This window comes from Bufo bufo, unplaced genomic scaffold, assembly GCF_905171765.1.
Source record: "Bufo bufo unplaced genomic scaffold, aBufBuf1.1, whole genome shotgun sequence".
Classification (NCBI taxonomy): domain Eukaryota; kingdom Metazoa; phylum Chordata; class Amphibia; order Anura; family Bufonidae; genus Bufo; species Bufo bufo.
Window position 1 is genome coordinate 19,271 of NW_024400376.1, and position 14,980 is coordinate 34,250.

At 44.5% G+C, this 14,980-nt stretch overlaps 1 protein-coding gene across 1 annotated transcript; it reads right to left on the reverse strand.

The window, feature by feature from the left end:
* Nucleotides 1-6,410: 6,410 nt before the first annotated feature.
* LOC120984122 (SLA class II histocompatibility antigen, DQ haplotype D beta chain-like) lies at nucleotides 6,411-13,369 on the reverse strand. The gene is made up of 4 exons (XM_040413290.1): nucleotides 12,974-13,369; nucleotides 10,092-10,205; nucleotides 9,961-9,993; nucleotides 6,411-7,929 (listed from the first exon to the last, which is right to left on the reverse strand). The coding sequence occupies exons 1-4, from the start codon at nucleotides 13,275-13,277 to the stop codon at nucleotides 7,913-7,915; spliced, it is 468 nt and encodes a 155-aa protein (XP_040269224.1). The 5' UTR covers nucleotides 13,278-13,369; the 3' UTR covers nucleotides 6,411-7,912.
* Between the last annotated feature and the right edge of the window lie 1,611 nt (nucleotides 13,370-14,980).

The following is a 14,980-nucleotide window of genomic DNA, read 5'->3' on the forward strand; positions in this document are numbered from 1 at the left end:
CCCAGATATGTGCCCCCTCACAGTAATTATGTCAGATATGTGGCACTGGTCACCAGTGTAAAATAAAGACATTGCAGCTCTGACAAGGATCATGATACAGTGTGACCCCATGTAGGTTGCATGATCCTTGTAAGAGCTGTCGCTTCACAGGACCAAAAAGTGCTTCTTTTTCATCCCCACCCGCTCAGACCTTTTGGGAGGTGTTTTGTGGGTATACTTGTACCAATAGTATGACTATTAAACTATTATACTGAAGTCCTTCGTAATGACAGGTTCTTTTTATATACACTTTTGCAGTATGATTGAAGCATAAAAACCATGTAAAGAAGGACACAAAGAAACAATTCCACTAATTAAAAAACAAGTTTATTTAACTTAGTAGGGCACATTCGCTATCAAGATAGTTTACAACACAGCCTATTATTAAAGAGGTTATCCCAAGAATTCAAAGCTGGTTTTCACTCACATATTTGAAGGACTGGTTTCCCTTTCTGTGGGTGGGCAGCAACTCATCAAGCCCCTGCATTTCCCAGGATGCATTGCAATTAGCTCTTGTCCTTCCTCCCCTGCATAGAAAATAGTCTCTGATCTATAGCCCCACAATTTGCTTCTCCGCTACCGCTCTATATGTCTATGAATTTAGAAGTAGGGATGAATGAATGGTGTATTCACTATGAGATCACCACGCCAGTAATGGGGGGGGGTGGGGGGGGGAGGGGGGGAGCTTCTGAGCATGTTAGTCCATCTCTGTAGGAGAAGGTGGACCCGAAGGATAAACAGCAGGGGGAACTACTAAAGAGAAAAATGTAATGTACATAAAAATATGATCAATATTTTTGTTGCATGTATATTGCAATAATACTTCATCTGAAACGCCCTATTTGTTGCATAGCGATACTTTTCATGGGATAACCCCTTTAAAGTTAAAAGCCTTTACATTTTTGTTTCAAGAAACAAAATGGAAGCTAAATCTCACATGGCGGATAAGCATACAGAAAGTACAACAGTTATGTAGCCAAATCAGTGGAATACAAGGTTGTGAAAACTCTTTAAGGGTCCATTCACACGTCCGTTTTTTTCTTTCCTGATCAGTTCCGTTTTATGCGGAACAGATCTGGACCAGTTCTGTACCCATTCATTTTCAATAGGTCCTGGAAAAAATCGGACAGCACAATGTGTGCTGCCCGTTTCCGTTGTTCCGTTCCGCATGTCCGAAAAAATATAAAACTTGTCCTATTCTTTTCCATAAAAATCGGATCCTGGTACAATACAAAGTCAATGGATCCGCAAAAAACGGAAGACATTCGTATGTCATTACGTATGTCATCCGTTTTATGCGGATTCCGTTCCGGGAAATAAAATTTTTATTTTATAAACTTTTATTCACTTTTTTTTTTTCAATTTTTTTTTCAAAGAAATCCAAACAACTTTATTTGCTTATTGAAATTTATACATGTTTCCGTTTTTTGCGGATCCGCAAAAAACGGATGACATACGGAAACATTTTCAGGGACAACGGATCCGCAAAAAACGGACCGAAAATCTGGATATAGAAAAATACTGACGTGTGAATGTAGCCTAAAGGGGTTCTCCGGGCTTTGTAACATTGATGACCTATCCTCAGGATAGGTCATCAGTATCAGATCAGCGTGGGTCCAACAACGGCACTCCGGCCGATCAGCTGTATGACGAGACATCGGCTGGGGTGCAGGGAGTCGGACCCCCACCGATCTGATATTGATGACCTATCCTGACAATAGGTCATCAATATTAAAAGCCTGGAGAACCCCTTTAATCATTTCTCTGATATTGATATAAAAGGCCTGTTGCCCACTAGATCTAGACTAGAGACAAAGCCCTAAGGGCAGATGCAAACGACTGTGCTCCGTCTGGGATACAATGATGATGTGAGAGGTATGATGCAGTCAGTGTGGGTCAGGGGATGGTCGGATGGTCCCAGACCGAGCGTGGTCGTGTGAATCAGCCTAAATGTAGGACATAGAAATAGGGATTATCGCTAGTGACTGGAGCAATGGTATGATTATTTTCACATCTATAGAAATAACAGAGGTTGATGGAAATCTGCTCCATTGGCCGAAACACCACTTCATGCTTCAGTTCATATAATATACTGTTACAGTTTTAAGTATTTTATTTCTTAAGGGCTGAAAACATGTGCATACGTCCCTTTTTTATATAGTAAATACAATATTATAAATATATCATTATGAGAAAATCCAATCAAAAATCCAATTAAATGATGTGTTCCATTGAGTTGTTTTTCGGGAAATTTAAAGAGATGTATGGGGTGTGTGAATGAGTCTGAGGCTGCACATGGTAGAGGCCTGTGAATGAAGCTGTAGCGGAGGGGTAGCACAATCCACAAGGTCTCCGCTGGTAGACAGGAAAAGCAGGCAATGATCCAAATAGGCCGGTACAGCATACAATCCTTCCCTCCCAAGAACTGTACCGGGTACCTCCGTCGATAGATGCTCCTATTGCTTCCAGAGGACTCCAAGCACTCCACTTGACCCCGTCAGCACTGCAGACCCCACGAACCGCCGAAGCTTGGTGGAGGTCTCACCGTCTCCTACCCACCCTGGACCTACGACAAGGCTCCAGTGGGTGAACCTCTCCTAAATCCAGAGACAGGAACCAGGAGCAAGCTCTTACAAGAGCTAGGAGTTATAGCCAGGGGAGTATACAGCGTATAGCAATCCCCCACACATGAGACGAGGCTCTATGTTGAGTGTAAAACAGGAACTCTCTTTATTTTAACACACAAGCATTTTATACACATCTTCCAACAAAGTTACCACCCCAGGGTTTTGTAAAAACAGCCAATAACCACGTACAATACACTCAGACACTCCCACACAAAATCCTCCCCTCTGTCCGCGATAGAATTACCTCACACTGGGTTGATGCAATCATCACAGACAGACGAATACACAATATCCTCTGTCCTGGAGACAACCGAGAAGTAATTCAATTATCTCTCAGGACAAAGGACATCGCCAATACACACGGAGAGACAACAGGACAGGAATCCCCACCCAAACACACAATGTCACACACTCCCAGCAAACACAGACATTAACATATCCCAGATAGCTCAAGTCTGAGGGCATATCATTAGGCGAATGCCGCTCAGAATACACAAATACAATACCATTAGCTATCTGGGTCCCCTCACATAACACAATACAATTAGCTATCTGGGTCCCCTCACATAACAACATACAATTGCATGAATGCTGGCGGTTTTCATGCAGCCAGCATAGGAACGTTACAGCCCACCTGAACCATATTACACAAAACATATATACGCTTGGTTCTTTAAAGTGGCATACACATATGCAATAACATCGTACATACAGGAAGGACAATATACAGTGGCTGGGTTTGCCACAATGCTCCCCCAGAACCAAGCCGGCATACACAGTTTGATCCTAACGGATCGGCTTGGGGATGTCCGGAGGAGTACTCAGAGTGGTTAGGTGGTGCTGTGGTGCGAGCCTGTTGCCGTGTCTCAACCGGATAAGCTTCATTGCTGATGGACTGGGGAACAAAAGCTGAAGTCAGCTCCCCCAGGTCGTTGCCCAAAAAAACGTCTGCGGGTAAGTCCTGCATCAGGCCCACCTCCACATTCCCATTCCCCTCTCCCCAATTCAGGTGGACTTTGGCCGTGGGGATCTTGTAGATCGCTCCCCCTGCTACACGCACTGCTACATCCTCCCCCGTGAGGTTGCCTTTGGGTACTAGGTGGTTGCGGACCAGCGTTATAGTAGCCCCAGAGTCTCGTAACCCCTGTACCTTTCTCCCCTCCACCTGTACCTCTTGTCGGTGCCCTTGGCGGTTGTCAGAGGCGGCTTGGATAGGGTTCACCTCATGTAGTGTGCCCAGGGGTTCCTCGGTGGAAGCTAGGACCTCGGGTGTTCTGTAGGGTTCCGCTTGGGCACAATGAACCGCTGCCCGGTTGTTGGGTACCGGGGGGTTCCAGCTGGGCCGTGGTCGGTTGCGGGGACAGTCCCGCTGCATATGTCCCTGTTGGTTACAGGTGTGGCATCGTATCGGGGGGCGAGCTTGATACTTGGGGGTGTAGGTGTTATTGCTTACCCCCGGGCGTGCTGGAACGGCTGTGTTTACGGTTGGTACTGGGGTGGTAGATCCATAGGTTGGTTTCGATTGAGTGCGCTGTTCCCTCCTGGTATCCTGGAACTCATCTGCTAGCTTGGCTGCGTCTTGTAGGGTGCGTGGCTTCCGATCCCTCACCCAATTCTGCAGGTGCGCGGGTATCCCGTAAAAGAACTGCTCCATTACCATGAGTTGGAACAGGTCTTCCAGGGTGTTAACTTGGGTGGCCTCCAACCTCCCCTTTGCCGCTCGTTGTAGGCGGTGTGCCCATTCTGTGTGAGTGTCTCTGGCGAGCTTTTTAATGTCTCTGAACTTTAGTCGGTAGGCCTCGGAGGTAATCGCATACCTAGCTAAAATGGCCTGTTTTACCTTGGCATAGTTTGTACTGTCCTCGTCAGGTACGGCACGATATGCCTCTGCCGCGCGACCAGATAGTCTCCCTGCCAGTAGGGGTACCCGATCCTCCGCACTGATATTGTGCAACTGGCATAACCGTTCAAAATCCTGCAGGTAGTCATCTACCTCACCCTCCGCTTCCGAATAGCTCTTAAAAGCTTGGTAGGGAATTTTAGCTTTCCCTGGCAGGATGTTAACAGGCGTCGTGGCTCTTTCTCCAGTCTGCTGGTTCATCTGCGACCTCCGAAGCATGATGTATTCCTGCACATCTCCAAAAACTCGGTCAGCCATCTGGTCATATAGTGCTGGTGGAAGTAGAGCCATCCTGCTCCTGTATTCCTTCTCAAATTCTGTTGGCTCCTCCTCCCTTGGAGGTGCTGCAGCAGCCGCGGCTCTGTCTCCTTCCATTAGCTCTGCGATTAATATAACCTTTGTCTTGTTGCTGGCTACTGTTCCCCTTGCCTCCAGTAACTCTTTCAAAGTGCTTTGTTTCAAAAGTGCATAATTCGTGCCCATTCACCGGCCGTTCGTGAGTTTCCCCGTGTTCCCGGGTTCCGTTTTCAACCGAATGAGTAAACTCACGAATTGCTGCTTCCTTTCTTCTATTCGCTAGAATTCTGCCGAAAGTTGCTTTGCTGGGTAGTTGAAATCCCGTTGCTTGCCACCAATTGTAGCGGAGGGGTAGCACGATCCACAAGGTCTCCGCTGGTAGACAGGAAAAGCAGGCAATGATCCAAATAGGCCGGTACAGCATACAATCCTTCCCTCCCAAGAACTGTACCGGAACGCCTAGCACCCCGACCGGGTACCTCCGTCGATAGATGCTCCTATTGCTTCCAGAGGACTCCAAGCACTCCACTTGACCCCGTCAGCACTGCAGACCCCACGAACCGCCGAAGCTTGGTGGAGGTCTCGCCGTCTCCTACCCACCCTGGACCTACGACAAGGCTCCAGTGGGTGAACCTCTCCTAAATTCAGAGACAGGAACCAGGAGCAAGCTCTTACAAGAGCTAGGAGTTATAGCCAGGGGAGTATACAGCGTATAGCAATCCCCCACACATGAGACGAGGCTCTATGTTGAGTGTAAAACAGGAACTCTCTTTATTTTAACACACAAGCATTTTATACACATCTTCCAACAAAGTTACCACCCCAGGGTTTTGTAAAAACAGCCAATAACCACGTACAATACACTCAGACACTCCCACACAAAATCCTCCCCTCTGTCCGCGATAGAATTACCTCACAGTGGGTTGATGCAATCATCACAGACAGACGAATACACAATATCCTCTGTCCTGGAGACAACCGAGAAGTAATTCAATTATCTCTCAGGACAAAGGACATCGCCAATACACACGGAGAGACAACAGGACAGGAATCCCCACCCAAACACACAATGTCACACCCTCCCAGCAAACACAGACATTAACATATCCCAGATAGCTCAAGTCTGAGGGCATATCATTAGGTGAATGCCGCTCAGAATACACAAATACAATACCATTAGCTATCTGGGTCCCCTCACATAACACAATACAATTAGCTATCTGGGTCCCCTCATATAACAACATACAATTGCATGAATGCTGGCGGTTTTCATGCAGCCAGCATAGGAACGTTACAGCCCACCTGAACCATATTACACAAAACATATATATGCTTGGTTCTTTAAAGTGGCATACACATATGCAATAACATCGTACATACAGGAAGGACAATATACAGTGGCTGGGTTTGCCACAGAAGCCTATGCTGCTCCTTATTCCAGGCTCTTCTGAGCACTATGTAAAAGGAGATTCGCTCCCCTAAAAGCAATGCTTCCGTATACCTCTGCACCCACAGTATGGAGTCCGAAGTGTAGTCACTGCATAAAGTAAGATTCAACAACTTTCTAATAGATTTCATGTTTCCATTCTTAAACATTTATCACAATCTCTGCTTGTTTATTTAGAGTAGAGGAAAAAGTCATGTGACTTGCAATTATAATAAATCTCCAACCATGCTGAAAAAAGTATACAATAATTGTAAGATCTGCACGTCTTTGCAGCAATTATTAGCTTTGGCTTCTGAATACTGATGCAAAATACCAAGTGTGGATAAGGTGTAAGCATGTCTTCATCTATACATAATAGGCCACATTATAGATTCACTATTAGGCCTCATGTACTGAGACCAATATTACGGACACGTGAAACTGTTCTGAATCTTTGTTATATGCATTTGTAGATTAAAGGGTTTTCCAAGTTACCTTTGTTTTAAATGATGTGGGGCCAGTAAAAGAATTAAAAAAAAACCTTACCTTTCCTTCCTGTGCCACCTCCGATCCAGCAACACTGCGTTTCCTCTTCCCTGGGCTGCAGCAGTGACATGACTGCAGCCAATCCCTGGTCTCAGTGGTCTCGGGCTGTCCAAAACTGAGTTTGGTGATTGGCTGCAGTAGTATGCAGGAAGTCACCGCTTAAGCTGCCCCACAATACATCACTGGCTTTAACTCGGGGAAGAGAAAGTAGTGGTGGCACTGGTTCAGAGGGGGCTGGTGAAGGTTGGTTTAACCAGCTCCAGCAGAAGTTTTCAATTAAAAAATGCTCCAGACAACCCCCTTAAGTTTAAAGGAGTTCTCCAGGCTTTATAAACTGATGCTTTCTCCTAACCTGTTTAATTAATACTTACCCATCCGTCACGCTGACGATGCCACCATCTTCACTGCACTTACAGAGGCTGCGGGCTCTTCCACTCGGGGGTCCCGACCAGATGTGCGAACTTCTCTTCCTGTTCAGCTGTATTTATTATTATGAAAAGAAAGGAAGACAACAGGACGAGACCCAGAGCGAGAAGAGCCCACAGGCTGTGTGAGAGCAGAGGAGACGGCGGCATTGACGGAGAGACAGATGTGTAAGTATTAACTAAACTATATTTATTCCACGAGCTAGAAGAAAGCTTCAATTTTATATAAAGCTTGGAGAACCCCTTTAAATTGAAATTTGGCTCTGAGTCATTGTGTTGCACCTTACATACAACATCAATTCTAGGGGATAATTTATGAACTAAGATAATGGCAAAATGGCTATTTTAAGGTAGATATGTGCAGCGGAGTTTATCTAGTGATCTGAAGTTTTCTTTTACTATTTTCTTTAAACTACCAACAAAACAAACATCTGGAGCTAATAAAAAAAGCTTCTTCAATTCCCAAATCAGATAATCAATATACTAAGGGCATCAGCAAAACTAATTCCGCACATATTACAGAGCATAATTACACGGCATATTTATAGATCCCGACACATTGGTGAAAGTTAGACATCAGGAAACTCCTCCTTTTTGCATTAGAAACTAAACATCTGGAAGCTGAGCTGGATTGTAGCAGGTAGGATCCAGATTACTGTGACAAAAAGCCTGAAAAAAAGAACATAAAGAAAAGTTTATTTTTCCTTCCAATCCATGTTCATGACAAAAGAGAAATGACAAATTAATGATGGTATGAAATGATTAAGAGAAATGCAAGGACTTGAAGGTCTATTCAAATCCAAACTTAAACATGTGATTGCTTTTGACAGATGTGAACAGTTTTGCAACACTTTTTATTCACCCAATAGTGTTACAATAGTGATTCGCGGCCACTGCCTCCCCATGCTCCCGGGCGCCGGGTTCCTGTGTGTGAATTAGGGCTATTATGCATTGTATCTCACCTCATTCTGCAGTACTTCAAGGGTTAACTTCCTCTTTCTCTGTGTGGTACTACGAGGATGTGTCTAGCTGCATTAGCCTGGGCTATATATTCTGTGCTATTTGGTTGATTCCTTGCCTGAGCAACCTTAGAGTTTCTTTGTTCTTATGTCCCTCCAGCTTACTATACCATCCCCTGCCTGATTTCTGGATTTGGACCCTCTGCTGCCTGAACTGACCTGTCCCTGTTCACTGCACTAATCCTGTACCACCTGCCTTGACCATTGGATTGTTTCACGGATTCACACAAATTCTTCCTGCTTTCTGACTATGAGTATTGCCTAATCCCTTCGTGCTCCCCACCAGTGTCTCTGATCCCCATGGGCCAGCAGCCAACAACATGGAAACTTCTCCTAGAGGTAGTGGCCAGATCCCTCTATAGCAGGGGTGCACAACTTTTTCTGGTTGGGGGCCACATTGTCAGACTGGACAGGAATCTCAAGAAAATAAAAGTATTACCAACTGAAATACTGTATTTATGGCATATTGTACATACAGTATATACTATAAGTGTCTGGTTACACCTCCAGGATTCCCATCTAATGGGAGACTATATGAAAAATGCATGTGAGCAGCCACAAGACATAGACATACAGGTCTGTCACCAGATGGTTGGGGGCCGCAGAGAATGATATTGAGGGTCGTATGTGGCCCCGGGCCGCAGGTTGTGCACCCCTGCTCTATAGTGATTAAAGTACTTCTCAGAATTAGTTTAGGTTTAGCTTTTAAAAATATCCTATTTTGTGGCTGCATTTTTATTTTTGAGGACACTGTCCCAGTTAGTGAGGCCGATGGCCTCTCTTAGCTGGTCAAACTTAGCTTTTTTGAAGTCTGGTATTTTTGTGACTCCCTGAAGAAACACCCTTTTGAATGCAATGATAAAAGACTTCCCCCAAAGGTGTACATAGCCTTTAACATACATCTGAAAGAGGGCACCTTGCCACAGTAGATGGGCATAAAAAATTATTTTGATTAAAAAAAAATTACATATCTATCTAGGTAGTGAATATAACATTATTTAATATATTCAAAGTTTCGAGAGTGCTGTTGCATTGTGTTTGCGGTTTCGGATCAGTGAGTGTGAACCCACGGTGCTAACTCGGCGCTGGCATAGGGCTAACCCTAAAGCCATTATTCTGGTGCTTCCCCAGTATTCACCCTGTAACCCATGTACAAGGATCTGGACTTTGCTGTGGGTTAACAACCAGGCGTATACTTCGATTGATAGTCCCACTGTAGTTGGCAGCTGACCTACTGGGGTCAGGGACACTACTGCAAGTTATAGGGGTGAGAATATGGAGATGAAAATAATATTATTATTTTTTTCAAGATTATTATTTTCTTTCAGTATTAAAATACGAGAAACACTATACAAATGTGGTATGCCGTCCAGCTTCCCACTACATCATATGCAATATTAAATTGTGCTATTTGAACAACTTGTCCCGCAAAAAGTACAACTTGTCACGTGAAAAACAAGCCCTCATAAGGCTGTGTGAATGGAAAAATATAAAAAGTTATGGCTCTGGGAAGGCGGGGAGTTAAAAAACAAAAACACAAAAACATAAAATTGCAAGGTCCTCTAAGGGTTAATTGCCATTTTATGAATTTGGCGCAGACACAAAGCAAAGACAGACATAAAAATGTATTTCTACCTTGAATGGATCACGGAGAGTTTTCAATGGAGAAAATAAAACTTACGTTCATTCTGTTGTCCTGGGAATGATGTTTGCCCTAAAAATACAAAAAAAAGCATTACCAATGAGTGATTATTTTACCATTTCTTCCTATTATGGATATTGTAATGAACCTTTGTACTATGCTTCTATTACCTTTTCTTCCTCTCATGTAGATGACAAGGCCAACAGTGAAAAATACAACTCCTAACACAAATCCCACTATACCGGTGGCCATCTTGTTTTTAGCTGCATCTGATGACTGAGGGTCTAGAAAATAAAATGAATGAGTTAAAATTGCTGTGTAGTGTGAAATCTTATGGATGCCATAACTTCACTAAATGTATATCCTTGCTCAGTGTTGTAAATAAAGATATGTGGCTGTTACTGAGCTGGCCAGAAGCGAAAGCATCAGAGGGTTCTCTACACCTTAACAAAAAGTATACTACTGAGGAAGGAACTATGGCGTCCCTGAGCTTTATACTAATATTACTAAGAATCTACTGGCCTCCAATCAAAGCATTAAGATAGTGGATTACAGCATCCAGAAATTGGCGTCTGGAGATTTCCACTGCACATGTGCGAAACCTCGGCAATGGAATATCGCTAACACATATAGAAAGGGAAAGACGCAGATGGGCGGAAAAAACAACTAATCTTGGGTGCGTATAGTACGTATAGAACCATTTTGCATGATATGCCTGTTAAAGTGGCTATCAGTTCACCTCACTGCCTGCTTTACATGGGACACATAGCGAATGAAGTGAATGCGTAGTCACTTATATCAGATGACATGTATGAACACCCATCAGGGAATCAATGAGGATTCCAGTGTTCTACAGAGTCTACACTTCCAACTAGTGGCGTCGCTAGAGGGGGGCGAGGGGGGGCAATGTTGTTCTTTGCCCCCCCCCCCGGGTGCCCCCCCGCTGATTCCCCCAGGTGAATACTAATGAGCGCTTCCATAATGACATGTATGAACACCCATCATGGAATCAATGAGGATTCCAGTGTTCTTCAGAGTCTACACTTCCAACTAGTGGCGTCGCTAGAGGGGGGGGCGATGTTGTTCTTTGCCCCCCCGCTGATTCCGCCAGGTGAATACTGATGAGCGCTTCCATTATGGAAGCGCTCATTAGTACCGAAGGACCAGGAAGTGGTGAAGGCTCTGTACTCACCACTTCCTGGTCCTCGGCTGTCGGCTGTGCAGGGCTGCGCACAGCGTGAGGGCGCTCTGTGACCTCACGCTGTGCGCGCCAGTTTAGAGCACAGTCGACTGAGGAGGGAGAAAATTGCAGGCGGCGTCCGTCCAGGAGCAGGAGAGGTAAGTGTTTTTTTTATTTTATAAAAAATGTGGCTGCTGGGGGCATTATGGGGGCTAATTCGAGGCATATGGGGGCTAATTGAAGGCATATGGGGGCTAATTGGAGGCATATGGGGGCTATGGGGGCTAATAGGAGGCATATGGGGGCTAATAGGAGGCATATGAGGGCTAATTGGGGCATATGGGGCTAATTGGAGGCATATGGGGCTAATTAGAGGCATATGGGGGCTAATAGGAGGCATATGGGGGCTAATAGGAGGCATATGGGGGCTAGGGCTAATTGGAGGCATATGGGGGCTAATTGGAGGTATATGGGGGCTAATTGGAGGCATATGGGGGCATTTGGAGGCATATGGGGGCTAATTGGAGGCAAATGGGGGCTAATAAGAGCCATAATGGGGGCCAATAGGAGGCATATGGGGCTAATTGGAGGCATATGGGGGCTAATTGGAGGCATATGGGGGCTAATAGGAGGCATATGGGGGCTAATAGGAGGCATATGGGGGCTAATAGGAGGCATATGGGGGCTAATTGGAGGCATATGGGGGCTAATTGGAGGCATATGGGGGCTAATAAGAGGCATAATGGGGGCTAATTAGGCATAATGTGGGCTAATGAGGCATAATGGGGGCTAATGAGGCATAATGGGGGCTAATGAGGCATAATGGGTCTAATAAGAGGAATAATGGGGGCTAATGAGGCATAAGGGCTGATATGGGGGCTAATGAGGCATAAGGGCTTATAATGGGGGCTAATGAGGCATAAGGGCTGATATGGGGGCTAATGAGGCATAAGGGCTGATATGGAGGTGATAAGAGGCATAATGGGGGCTAATAAGAGGAATAAAGGGGGCTAATGAGGCATAAGAGCTGATATGGGGGCTGATATGAGAGGCATAATGAGGGCTAATGAGAGGCATAATGTGTCATCCACAGATGCCCCCATAACAGTGTGTCTTCACAGATCCACCTGTGCCTGCGCACTGACGAGAGACAGAAAGAAGGGGAAAGAATCCGTGGAAGCGAGCAGAGGACGGCACCGCAGACGACTGAATGGCTTCTTTTGTAAGTAAATTGCTTTATTATAAATGTATCCCTGCAGACCGCAATTCTCTCGTATTTTGTAATCTTATTTATATATACTTATTTTGTTTTTGTCCCCCCATTTTTGACTGTGGTATCTTTGTGCCCCCCCCCCCCCCCCCCCCCATACTAAATAGTTGCTTGCCGGGGCATAACTAGAAAATGATGGGTGGGGTGGATTGAAAGAACCATCAGGGAGGGTGGGTGGTGGTACTGCTTCTGGAAAAGAGAAGGTGTCTAAAGTGATGAACATGGAGAGAAATATTGCACAGGAGACACGGCTTAACTAGGCATTTTGTCATTTAGTAACACAAGTAAATTCTCCTTGCCCGACATTTGCTGTACATACTGTATACCGCCGTGATTGCATTAGAACGTGATGGCATGATGAAAAAAGATAATTGTATTAAAGGAAATTTCCATCAGATATTGGTAATGATCCAATGGTTTAATAACTGGGATGCGTAAACCCAGACTTATAGTAAATCCTGACTATACCCATCATCCGGTGAAAAAGATGAACGTGTTATCTGTGTGAAGGGATTGTCTGGTTTGGAAGACTCCTTTATACTGAGGTTAAACGCATAGACGCAATGGCAGCTAAATTACAAAAAAAAAGAGAAACATCTTACGCCAGTCTACTCGGTGCGGGGCCTTCAGGCTGCTGTGATGAACCTCGCAGGTAAAAGTGTCGCCTTTCTGAATCTCTGTCTCCAGCATCACTAGAATCTGGTAAGACCAATCACCATTATGATAGGGCTCTGTAGACTGAACCAACTCGGTCTCCTCCTGGCCATTCCGGTACCATGTCACCTCAATCTCAGATGGGTAGAAGCCAAACACATTACATAACAGCATGTGCTGCTTTGTATGTGACTCTTCATACTGATTCATCAAGGATATTATGATCGATGGTTCGACTGGTAATGAATGCATTAAATAAAGTTCATGAATAATCTCATTAAATCAAGGAATAGTACATTTAATATTCATATCCTTCAACCAGAGAAAGAAAAGAAAAAAAACAAGAGCAGTAAATATAGTCCTCACCACCGAAGGGACCACCAAGATCTACACATACACTGTGTGCAGAATTATTAGGCAAATGAGTATTTTGACCACATCATCCTCTTTATGCATGTTGTCTTACTCCAAGCTGTATAGGCTCGAAAGCCTACTACCAATTAAGCATATTAGGTGATGTGCATCTCTGTAATGAGAAGGGGTGTGGTCTAATGACATCAACACCCTATATCAGGTGTGCATAATTATTAGGCAACTTCCTTTCCTTTGGCAAAATGGGTCAAAAGAAGGACTTGACAGGCTCAGAAAAGTCAAAAATAGTGAGATATCTTGCAAAGCTTCTGAAGCGTGATCATCGAACAATCAAGCGTTTCATTCAAAATAGTCAACAGGGTCGCAAGAAGCGTGTGGAAAAACCAAGGCGCAAAATAACTGCCCATGAACTGAGAAAAGTCAAGCGTGCAGCTGCCAAGATGCCACTTGCCACCAGTTTGGCCATATTTCAGAGCTGCAACATCACTGGAGTGCCCAAAAGCACAAGGTGTGCAATACTCAGAGACATGGCCAAGGTAAGAAAGGCTGAAAGACGACCACCACTGAACAAGACACACAAGCTGAAACGTCAAGACTGGGCCAAGAAATATCTCAAGACTGATTTTTCTAAGGTTTTATGGACTGATGAAATGAGAGTGAGTCTTGATGGGCCAGATGGATGGGCCCGTGGCTGGATTGGTAAAGGGCAGAGAGCTCCAGTCCGACTCAGACGCCAGCAAGGTGGAGGTGGAGTACTGGTTTGGGCTGGTATCATCAAAGATGAGCTTGTGGGGCCTTTTCGGGTTGAGGATGGAGTCAAGCTCAACTCCCAGTCCTACTGCCAGTTTCTGGAAGACACCTTTTTCAAGCAGTGGTACAGGAAGAAGTCTGCATCCTTCAAGAAAAACATGATTTTCATGCAGGACAATGCTCCATCACACGCGTCCAAGTACTCCACAGCGTGGCTGGCAAGAAAGGGTATAAAAGAAGAAAATCTAATGACATGGCCTCCTTGTTCACCTGATCTGAACCCCATTGAGAACCTGTGGTCCATCATCAAATGTGAGATTTACAAGGAGGGAAAACAGTACACCTCTCTGAACAGTGTCTGGGAGGCTGTGGTTGCTGCTGCACGCAATGTTGATGGTGAACAGATCAAAACACTGACAGAATCCATGGATGGCAGGCTTTTGAGTGTCCTTGCAAAGAAAGGTGGCTATATTGGTCACTGATTTGTTTTTGTTTTGTTTTTGAATGTCAGAAATGTATATTTGTGAATGTTGAGATGTTATATTGGTTTCACTGGTAAAAATAAATAATTGAAATGGGTATATATTTGTTTTTTGTTAAGTTGCCTAATAATTATGCACAGTAATAGTCACCTGCACACACAGATATCCCCCTAAAATAGCTAAAACTAAAAACAAACTAAAAACTACTTCCAAAAATATTCAGCTTTGATATTAATGAGTTTTTTTGGGTTCATTGAGAACATGGTTGTTGTTCAATAATAAAATTAATCCTCAAAAATACAACTTGCCTAATAATTCTGCACTCCCTGTATATACTACATGTGATATGTG

Excerpts from the sequence above, each read along its gene's own strand:
- LOC120984122 (XM_040413290.1), bottom strand. The coding sequence starts at position 13,277 with ATGCATTCATTACCAGTCGAACCATCGATCATAATATCCTTGATGAAT. Across the intron at positions 10,206-12,973 it reads CCCGCACCGAGTAGACTGGC|ACCCTCAGTCATCAGATGCA; the intron begins GTAAGATGTTTC and ends TTTATTTTCTAG. Across the intron at positions 9,994-10,091 it reads CTACATGAGAGGAAGAAAAG|GGCAAACATCATTCCCAGGA; the intron begins GTAATAGAAGCA and ends TTGTATTTTTAG.